Genomic DNA, 19,574 nt, shown 5'->3' with positions numbered 1-19,574 from the left:
GCCATGTACAAATGTGCAGGTTGGTCTGATTAATATCTTTATTTTTAGTATATGCCCTCAAATGATGTCTGGTGGTGTATAAGGATTTGTGTACGTGTGTGTCCGCCTCCCCATCTTTCCGCATACACTTGCTACAAAGAAGTTTGTTCCGATCTCTGCAAAGGTGCTAAGTGTACCTCAGGTAAATTATTGTCTATAAGGTATATTATAATGTATCATTATGTGCCGAATCTTTCCTGGTTCTTGCTCTTTATTTTAATGTTTGGAACTAAAAAAAATATTAACGTTTTTAATGTGCTTAATGAACATTATATTGTACTTTACAATGCAATTGAAGGTTTCATGTACTGTAATTTAGACAACGTCGTGGTGTTTTGCAGAGACACGCACCGCGTATAAGAATGGTCGGTCGCATGCTGTTTTAATTACCATGCTATTGTTATTGGCCGCGTTGGCCTAACACGACGATCGCGATGACATCTCGGGCATTATTTAATGGCTATGAGCTGCGCTGTATATTTTTTATTATTTTCAAATTAATAAACAAAAAGATGATAACAACTTTGATCGAGCTTATGTTACCTATTATTATAAAGTAGATGTAACTGCACGTAGTAACTGACTTCTCAAACCATGATTCAATTTTAGCAGACATTTAAAAAAAACTAAATCAGGGTTCTTCTAAAAAAACCTAAATAAATGCTGTTTTGAGGTGCATCATTTATATTAGCGCAAGGTTGAATTATTCACACAAGAATTTAAATAAATATTGGATTATTTTTCGATGCCTAGCTTACACATGGCAATTTACTTTCCACGTGCATCACGGACATATATCAATATATGCCCTACTACTAATAATGTTGAATATATTAATATATGTATATACCTTCTGAATAGTTACGACAAATAGTTCACAATACTAGGTTCAACAAATATGAATGACATGTCTCTATATATTTTCAAACTATACTGCTAGACTATTACATTTACGTATTGTTCCTTTGATATTATGTAACAAATTAACAATAAGTACTGCACTTGACTTATGATTCGACGCTTACAATTTATTTAAGATGATCAAGTCTATAATTACACTGATCCGACAGCCGCCATTTTGTAGCCGAAAGACACACGTGTATAACCATGTTAATTTTGATTGGATACAACGAATCAATATTTTATTAGTCTGTAACGGATTCACGGGAGGGGACTTGAGGTTTACTCTGCGCCATTGTTTTCAGTCTTTCAATCCGTCCATCCGTCCGTTTGTCTAACGATTAAGCACGACCCATTACAAAGATCAAGTAATTGTTACTTAAAAAAAAGTACATAACATTTTATCATGAAACTTGGTGTACACATTGATCTATAATTTGAACTATAAACGTTTGTGAATATCTTCCTCTTTTTATCCGTAACACTGTCTGTCCGTAAGCAAAAAAGAAAAAAATTATATTACATTACTATTCAGCATATGTTTTTTTTTTGCTTTTCATGAACAATTTAAGAAAACAATTTGAACATTGTTTAACCTATCTATTTAACCTTGTTCATTTAAAGAAAATTGCAACACCCAAACATGTCCTGGGTTTCGTGATAAAAACTGCGATTGTGTTTGCCCGGGAACACCAAACGCAACCTGGATTAAATGTGAAGACACAGGTAAGAACCAAACACACGCCAGAAGATCATTTAAGATGCTTACGTTATAAGAGTTATAATTGTATTGCTTATAGCGACCCATGAAAAACATACCAAAAATGCACGTTACCGTACATTTTGTAAATATTTAAAGGGAAACGTGTACTGGTGGGCGCATTTCAAAACTAAAACATGTCGTCAAGCCAAGTGTCTTTTTCACATTTATATTCTTTGGCTTGGAGCAAACCGTCATGTAGGACAGTACGGTTATTACAAACATGTGTGTCGAATGTCTTTGATGCACTGTTTCTTTTGCTAAGCAAACTACGTATGAAGTGCCACCGTACATAATTGAAATAAATAACGCTGCGATTTCACCATTTCGAGGCACGAGTTGACATTAAGCGGATAACTTAAACTCCGGTTGGCAAAGTCTGCTGACTATTGTGAAGGCTGTTTCCTGAAACAAATTTCACAAATATTTTGTTACATAATCCTCGTCGAAAAACGGTATTTCTCACACTTCAGTTAAGGAAAGAATCTAACTTGTAACATTTTTGGATTGAACATATGTTTATCATAAAACTGGTTTCCGTGAGTGCCATATAAAATATGACAGAGTTTCGCTCACTGCTTTTAATGAGTCGCGTTCTGAGAAAACTGGGCCAATGCCTTTCCGTAAAGTGTCATCCCAGAACAGTTTGTGCAGTCCGCAATTTCCGCTTCCATATAATTTATTGTTTGAAAGAAGTATCTTTTCAACGAAAATCCAGTTTACGACTCAACTTGATTTTCGTTTAGAAGATCCTTCCTTTAAACAGGTTTATCTAGATGACACATAATCCGAGTCTGCTTCATCAAGATAAAACACGTAATTATGTTAAAGAACATGTATCACTTTACTGAACGACAATCACTTTGGAATGATTCGTTCCGATCGCTATCAAAACAAGAGCGCAACTGTGTAAGACATTTAAACCCCAAATCTTTGAACAACATTCGGGGAAAATTAGTAATCGCTGTAGCTTTAAAGATTTTAGCGCAATGTTAAAATTTCAATAATAAATGAGCTCTGGAAAAATCGGACTAAATGATTGTACGTTAAGAGTCGTCCCAGATAAGCCTGTGCAGTTCTCACTCTAAAAAGTAGGGACAATACATAATATCTCCGAATATACTTCATTTTCGCTAATAAGAGACTTCATTTCAACGAAAATTACCACAAGTGGAAAGTTTCCTCCCTGATTAGCCTGTGCAGACTGCACATGCTTATATGGACCTACACTGGTCATCCATACAATATGCTCCGTTATGTAAATATAGGCTCAAAATAATAATGTGATACGGCAGTACAAGTTATTGACGAATTCTGTGCCTTAAGTGGAATGAACATTAATCTCCATAAAACAGAAACAATTGTATTTAGAAACGATGGGCCTGTACGACATTACGAACATTGGAGTTTCCGTGTCACGCGAATAAATACAACCTCCATTTATAAAAAGATGGGATTCATGTTTACACCGGAATGATCTTGGAGCGCTGCACATGAAAAGCTTAGTGCACAAGCACTTATAGCAATTTACAATTATACACAATCATTCGAGTATTTTCCGATTAAATAATTATCTACATTGTTCGATTGTATGATAAAACCGACTCTATGTTAAGGATCACAAATATGGTGATACGATTTCATTGAACCACTTGAATTGTACATAACACATTTTGTAAACGAATTTTGTATGTTAAAAACCTACTTACAAATATCTTGTTCATGGTGAATGCGGGCGTCTCCCATTATGTGTTACCTCCTTTGTCCATTTTATAAAATACAGGCGTATGTTACTAACTTTGCCTAATCATAGATTCCTTAAACAATTTTATATAATGTTATAAGCGTTTGATGACTCTGGAAGAAACTATTGCGCATAACAAGTCAAAACAATGTTATTTCGTTATGGCTAAAGATATGCATGGATAAGTCACGAAATAAGTGATGTTAGTTTATAGGGATAATACACGTTTTCGAGGGCATGCTCATCTGCGGGCGCTCGAAAAATCCGTTGCGCACTCGGGCAGGAACGGATTTTGAGAGCGCCCGCAGATGATCATGTCCGAGAAAATGTGTATTTTTGCTATTATTGCATAAACAAATCACACATACCAAAATAAATTAAAATATCATTGAAAACATTTTTTGTTCATTCGACATTGACAAAATAATTCGATTATATCAATACAGTTCAAGGTTATGTTTTACATATGCCTCACTTGGTCATCATCCGAAATGACGAGGCTTTACCTTCGGATAGGCAGTTTACGATCTAAAATGTGTTTAAACAGTGGATTATTGCAAAGTTGAAATGCAGCCGCGCAAATTAAGAAATGAGGAATTATTTTGGAATTTACAGCAGGATCGTTTAAGGTACATAATCATTTAAATTTACAGCATAGTCTTTTAAAGTGTTAAATAAATAACCTTAACTTCATTGAATTTGCCAATACAATAAAGCTGTTGTCAAGAAAGTGCAGATGGAATAAGTTGAAAAGTGGATTGAAATAGTCATTGCCATTATCCCTGCATGCATGAGGAAACTGGTGCTTATTCAGTTCCCCATTTATGCCTGGAAAGTCGTCGAACGCCATCGTCGAAGGCTGGAGAAGGGAAGTAACTGCGTGTGGACCAGCTTATGGATATGAAAAACACATAACAGGGCTTGAACGTCACGTGATATGCCTTGTTAATGCACGATTTCTTCCGTTCAAGCCCTCCTTTTGTCAAGTTTCTGCACCCCACCAGAGGGCATTATATATAGAGTTTATGCAATAATATTCAATAAGACACTTTCGCAAACGCATTACTGATTGTTTCACTAAAAACTGGCAAATTAATAAAATCAATTCATCTGGCTGTAACCATAATATGTATTACAAAACAATGCTAGATACAAAAAGTTATCTTTTCTCTGAACAGATACCATGACAACATAAAATTGCCTTATCTAAATTTGGAGGTCGTAATTATAAATTAAATATTGAGATAGGTAGATAATCAAATATGGTATTTTATGATATACTGTGTTATTTTTGTCTTGACAAAATAATATACGTGTTATTGATTGCGTAAAGTGTCGTCGCGGATTAGCTTGTGAAGTCCGCACATGTTAATGAGGACGACACTTTCCGCTGTAATGATAATTTTTGGTTTAAAGGAGATCTTTTCTTAGGGAAAGTCCAGTTTAAGCCACAACTGTCGTTCCCAATAAGCCTGTGCGGACTGCACATGTTAATCTCGCAGACACCTTATGCAGTTGCATTACATTCCATTCGTTTTCTCAGAGCGAGGCTCATACTTCAGCAGGGCGAGTTACCGATTGTATAGGCGAACTGATTCCGGAAAGACCCAATACAACGCCGGAGAGCGGCTTATTGTCGGCACGAGGATACGGGTGAAGTGTAACATTTTCCCAGAGCGAGGCTCTTTCTTATTTTTCATCAGACTGTGTGATCCCATCCGGTTCGCAGTTTGACAGAGCGAGTTACCGGCCGTATCACGTCTGGCGAAACCGCTTATCAGGGATAACATTTTTTCATTAGCATGTGTGGACTGCGCATGCTTATCTGGGATGACACTTTATGCAAATAAAGTTTTACCAGTTTTACCAGAACGAGACTAAGGCTGATGTTTAAGTAAATTCACAAATTTTGGAAATTATTGGAGGTGCATTTGGACAGATCTTTTTGGTTGTCAAAGCTTGAGTATTTTGAGAGCCCGAAGTTGAACGTTCTCTGTGTTATATAAATTTTCCGTCACAATTTAAACGCAGACAAATGATACCATTCAAGAACGCTTTTGTTGACCTTACGTTAAGACTTGTTTAGTAAGTAAACGGATATCAAATGTATATTCTGCTTTTTTACTTTCCTTTCCAAGGTGCACGTAGAGTGCAGAGCACCAAAAAAGACCCAAGGGTATGATTCTGAATGCAGAGATTCCATTTGGGTTCCAAAATTGCCAAATTGTGATGCAGGTTAACAAATGCAGTCATTCTGATCTTACACAAAATATTTCAGAAAACATGAAGGACTATGATCAATGTTTCATCAAGAATATTTCCGTTACAAATCTACTTTCGGTTGTAGTTTGTAAAATTGCAACTACCTAACAAGGGTTACGGCGGTAGATTGAACGAAATAGATTATGAACGAAAATGTTCATACCTATTTACTCAAAACTTTTGCAGTAGTGATTTGAAAAATATTTTAACTCCAAAAATACGATGCCCCTTAATGCATGTTCAGCATTAGATTGAACGTTCTAGGAGTTACTAAAGAAGAAATACACCATTGTAGTTATCTATGCCAAACCTTTCTGCAGAAGAAGATTGAATTATACATTACACATCATAAACACAAACATATTACGTTCCATTACGTATCTCTTTTTTGTGGTAGATTGGACAATTAAGATTTCCGAAATGAAATATAATCTACAGTAAATTGCTCGACAATCCAATTGTTTTCCCAACGGTAAATATTAAGATGGGGAACTTGGACGTTCTTTGCAAAACTAAGATCAACACGAGTAGTGATGCTGATGCTTCATAAAGGATCTGCCACGATAGTTCATTTTGTTCCATGAATACAATATACTTGTGTATTAAGACTGTGGTGTTTTTAACGAGTCCAAACACAACTAATTCATTGTCATCATAATGGGTCACTAAATAGGTCACACATGCTGGGTTTATGGACTATTATACCGGCATAACGACAGCAACCGAAACTACCAGTACGTATGAGTGTAAAGTCTGATGCTCGTGGGATGTTATAATACAGAGTATTAGCCTCCATTCACATTTAATTTAAAATTTGGGTTGTTTTATGATGTTAAAACGATACATTTTATTTGTAAAAGATGGTAATTAATATTAAGCGATTCATTTTCAAACACATGTATCATAAGAAAATAATACAGGATTGAAAAGTTATGAGTACTATTTACAATTTTTGTTCTTTGGAACACCCATGTGGGAGGATGCACATCTGGTGTGTTTTATTAGACGATGCGCCTTAAAATCTACACGTGTAAACAGCAACTTTCCACTTTGATCTAGATCGTTGTGTGTACGACAGGACCCGATATGTCTTCAAACCGAACATTACTTCGGACGGCTATAGCAGAACCACTGAATACGTCAACTCGGGAACATTTGTAAGCATTAAGATCTACGTAACGTTAATGTCTAGAAATTTCCTAATATCAGATGTCATCATTTAAAAGACTTCATATATATGAAAATAAATAAGTATTAAGCATTTATTTGTGAATATATTAAGCTTGAATACGTTAAATTATGAAGTTCAGTCATGTTTAAGGAATTTATTTTAATTGTGTCGCACGTAAATTACCACATGTTGATGCTTTAAGTAGAAAACTTTACAAACACATTCACTATCAACTATACTATCATCTATAGTTGCGCATGTTAATATTTTATCTAAATTAAATAATCTTTTACTCCTGTCGCGGGCAACACAAAATGTGCTGCTAGATTGATGAGACTTTGCAAACATATTTATTAACATAAACACCTGTGTACCTCCTTATTTGGGCTTGGACTTTTCGAAATAACACCCTTCTTAATCCAAGAAGAGCATGTTTTGTATTTCTGTCGCGCGTAACTAAACCATTTTTGATACTACAGTAATCAAACTTTGAAACCATTAAAACACGAATTTCACGTTCGCGCGATCCAACAGGATTTGCCACGCTTTACTGATTAACAGGCTCAGAAACTCAATGACAGTACGGCACGCAGCTTTGCGCCAGAGTGCAATTTGTTTATGAATTGACGACTGCATGTGCAACAATGTGATGAGGTTTTATTTCCAGTAAAGATAACGATTACAGACTGTTAAATTAGAGTGTTTCGAAATAGTTTGGAATTGGGCCTCGATTCGATGATACGTTACCCTATGTTTATCCAAAATCGATTCGTTCCATGCGATTCGATACGATTATGAGTGTCATATCTTTTTCTGTGATTTGTTTGTATTCACGTTGAGAGCCACGACTGGAACTGAATAAGATAAATATAGCCTGATTGATAACATGTTTCGTAACAGAACATGACGGGTTTTTTCTTGCACAAGATCGAATGAATCTTAACAGCGTGGAAGTACGAATAGAAAATATTTGTCGCTTTGTTACGCTACAAAACGATTACTCCGATTGACAAATGAATGTAATTGATCGTATGATTCGTAGTTTGTTTAACCATTTAACATTCCTCGATTTATAAGATTAAGTTCGTATCAAATTATTTCCGATAATATCTGATAGTATCATATCACGATTAAGACCCCTATTGAATTCGTTACGCAAATCGTGATCATGTCAACGCAGCATTAATATTTTGACATTATTGCAATTTTGAGACAAGAGAGCAATATAAGGGCATCCCTGTCTAATGGACAAGTGTATAGGTCTTATGGAATCACACGGACAGGATGATAGTTTATGCAGAAAATATACTTTATGGTATAAATTCTTTGTCACTTGTACAGCAAGCAAAATCAAGTATAATCTCAGGGAACTTTTCAAGTTTGTGTTTTCTTAAAATAGAATTCTTCTTATCGCGGTAAAATTGGACGGACATAGCCTGACGCTGAACACATGTTGGAGGCGGTTTACCGAGTAATAAATCATGTTTTTGTTGTATATTTATTAAAAAAACATAATCCTTTGGAGAGCCTATTTTTTAACGGTCCTTATGGGCAATTATTTTAATCAAGGCATATTGCAAGTCAATTCAGTAATAGCTCTTTTTATGTCTTAAAAATAAATATACTAATTTATTGTTATATCGACCCTGGTTTTATACACAACAACTGACAAAAAAGTGGAATGATAATGTATATCCTGTATTATTTTATCCCTTTTAGGTTCACGTAGAATGCATTGCACCGAAAGGTATACCAAGTTATGACTCTAAGTGCACAGATTCGCTTTGGGATCCAGCCCTGCCGAATTGCGATGCAGCTAAACATATACACCATGCTGATCAAACGAAACATAAGTCATTAAAACACACCTTGTAAACCAATACATGTATTTTTATTTGTTTTTTTTCAGATTCATTATTGAATGTTGGTAAAATTTGATAAAGCACAGTTATTGCCTCTCAAGTCTACTCTTCTTTTCAGCGGTCAACTGTACGTTAGAAAACTTCGATGTTCGCAACGTTGAGGTACTGTTCAAAGACAATGTGAAAACGGATGGTGATGTTATCCCAGATGGCTGTTCGGTAAGCACTTAAATATATTACGTAGCAGGCAGTGGATGAACAAATGTAATACTTTTATATGTCAATATAAACCAAAATTGTAAAGTAAGAGGACAGAAGATAGACCCACTTCAGAATAAAAATTAAGATAAGATGAAATAAAGCGAATAAACAACATTGGACATTAAATTAAAAGCGTTTTTTTTGGGGGGGGGGGGTGTAGAGGGTGGAGGGATTACAGCAGTGTTCATTCTGGGCTGAGTTTCTGATGGGCACAATTCCCTTCCCCCTGAATGTCAGTGGGCATTTCAACTTTTTTGCTTGGGCCCTTAGTAGTCCCCTGCATTAATGGTCTACAGATTTGTAATCACTACTACCTGCATGTTTTTTCAAGGACTTCCCCAACATTTTCAACAGTCATTGACACAATTGAACTTTGTATTATGTATTCATTAATGTTACACCTCTTCAACATTTCGTTTTAATCACAAGTCAACAAAAACAAGGTGTCAATCCAAAAATTTTCGTTTTATTGTTCAGACTTTTCACCCGTGTCTCATGCTTAGTCTGAAGTTTAATGTGTAGGAGTTCTTGTGTTGGCCCAGCGTTTTGCTGTATTCTTTTTTCATTCGCAACCATATTATAATTTAATTAAGAATAAACTGCAGCAAAAAGCTTATACATTCATATCAACATTATGGTATTTTTATTCTGATTCAAAATGACCTGAATTCGCAAAAAAATGCAAACAAGACTTTCAGCGATTTGTTTTGTAATATGGAACTTTATGTAAATCGTATGTAGAAAATTTAATCGTTATCAATTAAAAGTAGTCGCGTGGTAACCAAGAAAAACCTTATTATCGCAATATTACTTAACGATCCCTCGAAACTTTTTTTGACCACCAATAATGTCCTAAACGGTATTCAAGTTTCGCCTTTTTAGCTCACCTGAGCACTCAGTTGTAATTGAAATCTATGTAGATACCATTTTTTCTAAGTCGTCCGACAATGAGTGAGGTGTGTGAGGTGTGTGATTTGCGTGTAACTTTTTATCTTACGACTATTCCTCTTTAACTACTTGGCACATGTCTAGGTAAATTCACAAGCATGCTGTTCAGATGACCTTTTTCCAAGATGTTAAAATCTCTCCGGAAAATCGCATATGTATGTCACCGGATCTTAAATAAGATTAAACAAATTAAAATCTCAATCTCCTCTACAACCAAAAATGTCAGGGCTGTAATAGTGTGCGTGTAATATTGTCCGATAGTGTAGTTTGTTAAAAGGTTTCCTGTTATGTCAAAACTGGCCACCACCAAGGGTCACATGATTTAGAAGGACTCATATAGGAAATAATTAAAACTAATCTTCTATGAAACCAGTAGGGTAAGGGGTTTGATATTTGGTGTTTTACATCGTATGGTGATCCTCTTCTCAAGTTTGCTAATATTTGCAAATATAAATCATGCCAAAATCTCGAGATTTTTATTTTTTTTATTTTTATACAAAATAACTAATCGTATGTTTCTTCATGCATCATTAAGTTTCAAACACAATGCGTATCATACTTAGTAAACAACCAAGATTAAAACACAAGTATTACATTAACACAACAACATCACCAACTAACAGGCCACTTTTAATATATGTCAGGTGAATGACCTAAATATATAAGGCCATCTTATCATTATTTAATGCAGGAATCCCCTAAACGAATACTATTTAAGTAATTCCGTGCATGCTGTTGCTTTATGTGAGGGCTTCACCAAAGAACTGGAGTTACCAAACGTTTGACAGTGAACACCTCACTCCCCGCCCGAAATTGCGCCCCAATTTCCCAAACTCAAGGCAGTCATACCCCCTTGTACTTACAACTGCAATCACAAGAAAAACCTTCAAGATTTTAGATGATAATGGGATTTCTAGGTTCACATAGTTTTATGAAAATCAGTGCAATTTTCTACAACGTCATATTTTTTGCTCCCCTAAAACCAAAGATCCCAATATAGGCTGTATGTTCGCTATAAGTTCACCGTCTGTCGATGTGCGGTTTATGATATGTGCTCGTTACCTCTCTTTAAGCCAGAAAACTTGATAAGGCTATTTATAAACACATAATCTAGGCAAAGTTTGAATCTGGGTCACGTGCGCCAAATGATAAAGTAGGCATGTACATTCCAGACAAAAATGATATTGTTACAACTTCAAATGCGACGTTAAGGACTTAATGTTGATGCAAAAAGGGCAAAATATGTATTTTGTTAAAATAAATGCCAAGTTTGAATCTGGTTCACGCGGGTATAAAAAGAAAGGCATCACGTAAAATCTTTAAAAAAAACTTTTTTCCAATCTTGAGGCTACATTTTTTTAGTTTACAATATCAAGACTCAATGTGAATCTGGTTAGCTGGTGTGCAAAAATAAGTTCACAGAAATATATCTTTTCAAAACCTTCCTCCACTCTTGAGGCCATATTAATCACCTTGATGAAACTTGAACTCACAATTCACAATATCTAGGCCAAGTTTGAATATGTGTCTGGTGCGTTCCAAACCTAGGTTACCAAGTTAATGTTTTGAAAAGCGCTCTTGAAATCACATGTATTTATATAAAAAATGGGCAAAATCTTGACATTATGAAGACCATATCTGAATTTGGGTCTGGTGGGGTAACAACATAGATCACAAGAATTGGTCTTTAATAATTGTTGTCCGTGGACTCGAGGTTAGCGATGAAGGTTCCACATGACCCTCCCTTTGTGAAATATGCGTGCATGCGACGGCTTTACGGTAAAGTATGCTGTTGTAAAATGTGACTAGCTACACATATTTTTTTCAAAATCACCAAACTCTTCCGTAAAGATCGAACACTCTCATTTTACAGAGTAAGTTTAGTTTTGCAATGCATCGACAATCTACCACTGAATTCGACTTTAACGCTTTTTAAAAGCGTATTGATTGTATTACTTAATGTTTATACATTGAAGACTTTAGTAGACTGAAATTTAATTCACATCTATGATAATTGAATACAAACCTTACTTTTAAACATTACTGATAGTTTAATTGTTGCTCTATTTGTGGTAGACATACCATACAACGAAGTTTATTTGGTAACTGTTTTCACAATGATCGTCTCTTTTTCGTTTTGTCCATTTACCCGTTTCTCTGTCCGTCCGTGAGTTAGTCACTTTGTCTGTTTGTTTTCCCTACACTATATTCTCAACATACATTTAAATTTGCATTTGTTTAAATTTGTACATAACCATTATCAGTATAGCTTGCTGAAATTACGACCTTTAGGTGGTGGCAAGATGTAAAGGTACAAACAACCCAAATATTCTGAGACAAGAATCCGATACCACTATGGTTTGTAAGAAAGGGCAACTGCAAGGTCGAATCCCGACGCAATGTCCAACAGGTATAGCACATACATATAGTTGTATGAGTGTGTTATTCACTATGCTGGTTTGTTTTATTTGTTGTCAAATGTTAACATGTTTTAAAATGAATAATAATAGACCGCACATTTTACTGATGAATGTATCGGTAAACAAATAACGCTTTGTAAGTCAGATTGGTGATAAATTCGAGTGTCAAATGTATTATTAACAGCTACATTAAGCTCACGCATTCGTTATTTTCCAGTATTATATGCCTGCTCCATCGTGCAGTACGCTAATACGAGTGGTCCTTTAAATAACGACTACGAGGTGAAGTGCTTCAATGGATACGAAATGCAGCCACACCTGCAAGCACGTTTTGAGTGCAACTGGCGAGGAGTGTGGCACCCATACGTACCTAGATGTATCCCTGGTAACAAGACATAACTTAAGATTTATACCTGCTAATATAAAATAAGTTTGGTATTTTCCTGTAGCTCAGAACTATATTTTCATAGAACAGCAAACACAATTAAAAGTATGTTGCAAACAAATATCAAAGCATCCTCAACTTCATTGTATTTATCCACAGTATAAATCCCTGGTAACATTTCATAACTTGATAACGTTTTCCTGTGACTCAGATTTTGTTCACAGGATAGCACACATACTCGCATGCGCAGGTAGTTTAATTTGCGATGCGTCCTTTGTTAGATAAATACCTGTTTGTTTATAGATCAGATCTAAATGTCTCCATACGTTTTGGGGTACATTGGGTAAAATGTTGATGTTTTTAATTTTGTACGAACACGCAAATTGTGAGTTCCCGTTGGTTTAATCTGTCCATGATATTATAAATTGATTTGTCCTTCATATAGATGAATCATGCCAAGTCGTGTACGACAGTGCCAAAGCCGAAGTCAAACTGATGGATGGATCGGGAAAACGTCCAAACCGGAGAATCAGCAGTGGTCAGACAATCTCAATGGCTTGTACGCAAGGTCACGTTCCTGACAACATTACTCTGACATGTGACCGCGGAGTATACAATGAGACAAGCAACACAAATCCACCGTTGTGCAAACTAGGTAAAGTGATCCATTCTTGATGTATGTAATTTATTTGTTTATACTTTATTCTTGTTTAAAACAATTTAAATGTTCCTATAAGTTTCGGCGCAGAACTTAAATAGTCTTCTTTTTTATACAATTTAAGTTTTCATTTTCGATCTACTTTACTCAACCTGATCCGCTTTGCTACATGGACTTTAACATATAAAATAATATTGCAACAGTTGCATAATGAACATTTTGGAAATATCTGAACATTCTTGTGTAAAGTATGCATGTAACGTATACAGGTTGATAAAAAACATTCGGACGTCCGTCCATCCTTTTGGGATGTTTGTGAAACATTTTGAAAACATTTTGTGGAAGTATATACATCCGTGTGTTATTCAATTATATATTTTTATGCAGTTTTATTACAATTATTTTTCAATCGTTTCATCAGTCATTTGTGAGCCACCACCTCTATCGGCCGATGTAGTTTACACGCCAATGAATAAAAGCTACCGATTCAAGGACAATGTAGTAATACAACGTTGCCAGGGTAAACTATGGTTTCAAGATTACCAGCGTTTAAGTTGCACAGCAGACGGAACTTGGAACGGGACAGCAACATGCACACCGTGTAAGCTGATAGTGTGTTTGTTTATCAGGATTGTGTGGCCTCATTCAAAGGCATCTCCGTTCTAAGATAAGAAAAGCCACGTGGACTGCTTTATTATTTTATACCCCGGATTTATCTTGTACTCTAATTAGATTTACAACAAACCTATCAGTTTGGAATTGTGTGTTTATTTGGTGCATTTGGTAATCGTCCCAAAGCAAACTTTAAGTTCATTGTTGAACACATTTTTGAAAGTATTTATATTGCATTGTTTTATTGTATGGTCTTTCTGTCACGCGATACATTGGCATACTATTGGAAGTAAGCTGGAAGTAAAAAATAAAGCCTAAGATTGTCTATTACAATTAACACATAACTGCCTATTGGTTTCAGACTGTCAACATGGCACTGAAAAATGGGAGGAAAAGCAGAATTCTGATCTGATAAAATATATTATCAGAAACATTACCGTGGAATCATACCAGGAGTGCCTTACCTATTGCAAGATCTATGACCGGTAAGCTAGAGACTGTTTTTTCTTCATTTCACATTATTTTCAGTGATAAGATTGCTATTGCATTTGTTTATCACTCTGAAATATAAGCTGAGAAGTAAATGATGTCGTATCAACTTGTATTTGTATAAATCTGCAAAATAACTGTAGCTAACTGCTTGAAATGATTATTCAAATGTAGCCCAACGCTATATTGTGACACAACAATATTTTAGTACAAAAGTTTATATTCGATTTTGCAGAGAAAGTATATGGTTTTTATTTATTATACAACCTGTCAACCGAACAAAACGCATGCGTCATAAAATGTCTTCGCGTACGCCCTGAAGATAAAAATAAACGGGAAAATTTGAAATGACAATTTTTTTTAAATTTTTAAGAACTTCGAAAACAATACATTCATTTAACATATACTAGCGGACAAAAGTGTTCGGTAATCGGTTTATTTGATAGTTGTCATTAATTATACAGTAGATCTTATGTTAGTTAGTTAATTATTTAGTATATCTTACTTCACAATCCAAAGATTTATTTCTCTATAACTATTGAGCGAACGTATTTATGACTATTCATCACTCGTTCATTCCTTGATACAACGTTTTTACAATTAAGCTGGAAACAATATTAACTGGTTCACGGCAACGTGCTACTGTAACTCTCGCGTGGGTAAATAGAACAACAAAAACAAGAACCGAACGAAATGTAAAACTTAAAATAAGCGTTATGTGATGAGGATGATTTCATTGATCCAAATATTTTAGTTATGAACAATATCCAGCAATACTAGACCGCATTTTTTTTCAGTCACAAATCTACACGATTTCGTTTAAATCTAACCAAAAAACGATTTTATTCCGAAATCGCCATGACTGGTGAGGAAGAGCCTCTCAATTGTTCATCGTGATAAAACATATCTGATAATCATAATTGCTTCCAAAATAAATAGACACAGATGATATGAATGATTTTGAAGCGATAATCAACGAAAAAAACTACTCAAAGTATTAACAAACTACGTCACGATGCTCATCTATTTCAAAAGAGTCGCGGTTGTGTATGTTTTTTTAACATATAACGCAATTTGTTTGCACTACAGTCAGTCAACCAGTTTAGAATAACCCGGCAAAAGACCTTAAATCTTTTGAGCACAATAATTTCTTTCGGGACTAAGTGTCAATGTGAGAAGAAGGGTAAAATCTATTTTGTAAGATAACAGGTTAGGCCAGACGGCATATGCAGTTTTTGTCAAAAGTAGCCAATTAAAGTTCACACTTCAGACAATTATTAAAAATCATTCTACTTACAGAATTAGTATTCCAAAACATTGCCATGGCATTTGTTTTCAATCAGCAAAAAGTTTATTTGAAAATAATAAAGCCTTCTATATCCGTAAGCACATTTCAAAACAAAACTCATTCAATCAGTTCCGGTCAACGTTTTGCTGCATTTATTCCCCCTGTAAGAATAATACAAAGCTTTCTTGCTTAAACTTTGTTAATTTATTCCTTTACCTAATGTATACCGTAGACACTTAATATTTTGTTTTTATTGGAACATTATGGAAAATTAAATACAAATTAATCGGAACTGCTGATTATCCGGAACTGGTTGACAAACTGTATTTGTATTAAATTGGCAATACACGTTTTTTGTATCAACGCTATATTTATCAATTCTCTGTCGGATGAATTGTATTTAAATTATTACTCGTGATATGTTACTTATTTGGATCAATGCGTTTTAGTATGTTTACGCCTTCTGGTTAACATGAAACGTCTAAATATAGCTTGACATGCTAAATGGTCATCCGGTATTGAAAGGTATTGTGAGCCAATTCTGACGTTTAATATAAACTTGATTGAGTGCTCTTGTATTGTGATGGATAAATAAGTTACTATTTATTTGTTCGGTGTTATAAAAACTGACTTTCTTTAGGTACGCTGTTTTTTTGTCAACCTTGAACAAAAACTGTCGACCTTGTGACGATCAACTAACAAATTAGCCGGACAATAATGGCGTAAAAAATATTAAGCTGCTTAGTGTCTAGTGTTTCTTACCTATCACATGACTCACGTTTGTTATTTCTTTAACCAATTATACTTAAAATGCTCTGAAAGAAAATTGTTTGGTAACCAATACAAGCTCAAACTGTTGACTTAAGATATTGGCTATTTCGATGTTTTATATTTTGTAAGAAAATGGTATGCACTTATGGATTAAACTAGTAAATTAACCAAAATCACCGATATTAAAGATGTATTTTTACCTGAAATCACATTATAACTTCCTGATGTTGTTGTAGTTTATAGTGTTTCAAGCGAAATAAAAACGATTATTAGAATACAAAGGTGTTTGGTACGTTTCTGTCGAAATCTCTATGTGCATGTATTTATACAAACCATGGCCCGGATTCCCGCGTTTTGTTTACCGAATTGTGTTCAAACCAAAATAATAAACACGTTTTAAACAGTGTGTGTGTGTCTATTTTAATAAAAAACAATTTGACGGACTATTATGAGTTTGATTTACCCTTGCTTCATGTACATCATTTAATCACATCACTAAAAAGGAAGCAGTATGACTTATCGTGGGGCATTCTTAAAAACGTTTATAGCGCAATTTTAGTTAATACGTTATTAAATATGCAAACGTAGTAGAACTATATTTAATTTAAAGACCACTACTTTTTTATGCAATGTAACAAAGAAATGTCATTGTTTACATAACACTAATTTGTTGAGATATGCAATGGTATATAGCCTGTCATCATTTCTCTTGATTCACTGAAATAACTTGAGTAACAGACATTTTATTTTCAACATGCGTGCAGGGAAATAATTGATGTTCATCAAAAATCAGTTTGAAATGTTTACAAATTGACCACAACACTGAGACTACACATAAGGCTGGTTAAACTCAATCAAAAAGCGATCGGACGAAATGTTTATAAAGTAACTTTGATGTGCCACATAGCATACTTGTTTATTTCTATAATAAAAACATCTTGCAATGATCTTTAAAAAAGTATTATGATCGGGGTTCATACGTTCAATTATTTTTTGCTTAAGTAAAAGGTTTTAAATTACGCATGGACTAAGATAAGTATGGTGTGACAATTTTCAGTCACCAGAAAGCAAAACGTAAAATATAAGCAATTTTTTTTTTAATATATAAGTTTTTTATGAATGAACTTGTATTTCAATTATTTTTTTTTAACACGCACACAAAACTTTTATATATTTATTTAAATGCATGGGGAGGAAAGTCACCAACGAGTATGTGTTAAAGTGTCAATTATATTTTGATATACAACTTTTCTGTAGAGCATTTATGGTATTTACATGTTATTTTATCGATCAATTAATTGGTTTCAGTGTTCTGTGCCGCGCGTTCGCATATGGATTTGACCAGGGAAAGCGCAGATGCCGTATCACGTATGAAAACCCAAGCAGTCGAAACGCCATAGATATGTTGGGCGCAAGGCAACTCTGGACGGTGTGGTTTCGAAAGTGCGACTAGATTACAATAATTTTGCTCTTGGACCTATACAGTGAAAGAGCTTGAACATGCATACTTGTGTATACCTTTGCACACGATGCTCTTTTGGTCCGGTTTGATTATTGTTTTCATGCAAATTTCACGTGTATGTATCTTTGCTTGATATTAACAATATGTGTAAGGCTGTTTGTTATGTAAATAAATAAAATCATATCTGCTTTGTGATTCATTGATGTTATTTTGTTTTTTAAATGCTGTCCCATTTTCATAATGTACAGTGTGATTTTTATTTCAAGCACTTATATTTCTCATCATGTTTATTAACCATGTTTTCCGAAGGAAAACACTGGTTATAAAATTGGTGAATGTCGACGGGCGATCGAGCGGGCGATCGGGCGCGCGCAACAATTCTTCCGAGGGCAAATCCTTTTTCATTTCGCAACTGATTTCAATGAAACTTTCACACAACTATTGTCATCAAGTGTCCTGGCGCATATTATCGGGATTTTATGATTCGGTCGAAATCAAGGTCGCCACGAATAAAAATAAATTAAATTTGAGGCAAGGGGGTAACTAGGAACAATAAGTTACAATGCGCATTTTTGAATTGTCTCCCTTTATCAGACTTTTTTAAATTGAAAACCTGGTTTTGTGACAATTTTCCCTTGTTTTTAGTTATGTCACATTGACACGGTAATATGGTATTAAAGAACTTCTATGGTGGTGTTTTTTTAATTAAAAAGTTCTATGTTTTTAATCAGACAGCGAATTGTACTCATTTTTTTGTATTTCTTCTTTTCCACAGTTGATAGTGATAGACATACATCATTGTTTTGGTTAAAAGTTCGAGATGTTTAGAAAAATTAAGAGCGACTTTGTAATGCATTATTTCATCTAGGCTTAACACTATATAAATTGTGTATTACATTTACTGTCACAAAACCAACGTGCAAAAGTTACAGTATATAATGTCAATATTGGTTTTAAAAATATAAAAGCAATTGAATTAGTGAATATATCAAAGAAAACAAATAGTTTGTTTTTATGTCGAAAACATGGCGTGACTTTCAATTGAGTTATTAATTAATATGACATAAACAGATGTTTATGCACCTATCCTACACAATGTATTACATAATTGTAAATAAGTATACGGCGCATGCTTTTAAAAGCGGAATGTGCAGGCATTCGCGTCATGCGGACACATTTGTAGTTCTTTAAATCTAAAAGGGACAGAAACATGTATATGTTATCTATTTTTATTTTATATCTTTGTCAACAAATTATCCAGTGTACTTTTGTTTGGCCTTTGATAATACTGCTGATAAAACATCATTAAAGAGAGTGTGATCAGGTAAGGAAGTTGTATTATACTTGTGCAAAGTACGATTCTATTCATCGACTTGAACGATGACACTACATATGAACTTCTTGTTGTAACCATGCGTTTTAAAAACATGTGTTTTTTTACTTGCAATCTCTGGTACGTTATTACGGTCAATCAGTTTGTAGTTTTTCTTGTTGTTGTAATTTAGTGCTACGATACTTTTATTTACCGACGTTCACTCACGA

At 34.5% G+C, this 19,574-nt stretch overlaps 1 protein-coding gene across 1 annotated transcript in view; it reads left to right on the top strand.

Moving 5' to 3' along the window:
• The window catches only part of LOC127837237 (complement receptor type 2-like), a 346,639-nt gene extending 328,411 nt beyond the window's left edge, over positions 1 to 18,228 (top strand). Inside the window, exons 5-12 of the mRNA XM_052364158.1 lie at positions 8,596 to 8,693; positions 8,858 to 8,957; positions 12,240 to 12,357; positions 12,585 to 12,752; positions 13,198 to 13,407; positions 13,832 to 14,011; positions 14,384 to 14,507; positions 17,879 to 18,228. Of these exons, the coding sequence (XP_052220118.1) occupies positions 8,596 to 8,693; positions 8,858 to 8,957; positions 12,240 to 12,357; positions 12,585 to 12,752; positions 13,198 to 13,407; positions 13,832 to 14,011; positions 14,384 to 14,507; positions 17,879 to 18,023 (1,143 nt within the window). The 3' untranslated portion in view covers positions 18,024 to 18,228. The remainder of the gene's footprint in view (positions 1 to 8,595; positions 8,694 to 8,857; positions 8,958 to 12,239; positions 12,358 to 12,584; positions 12,753 to 13,197; positions 13,408 to 13,831; positions 14,012 to 14,383; positions 14,508 to 17,878) is intronic.
• Positions 18,229 to 19,574: the final 1,346 nt, after the last annotated feature.

Source organism: Dreissena polymorpha, chromosome 7 (assembly GCF_020536995.1).
Source record: "Dreissena polymorpha isolate Duluth1 chromosome 7, UMN_Dpol_1.0, whole genome shotgun sequence".
Lineage (NCBI taxonomy): Eukaryota > Metazoa > Mollusca > Bivalvia > Myida > Dreissenidae > Dreissena > Dreissena polymorpha.
This window is presented reverse-complemented; position numbering and strand designations above follow the sequence as displayed.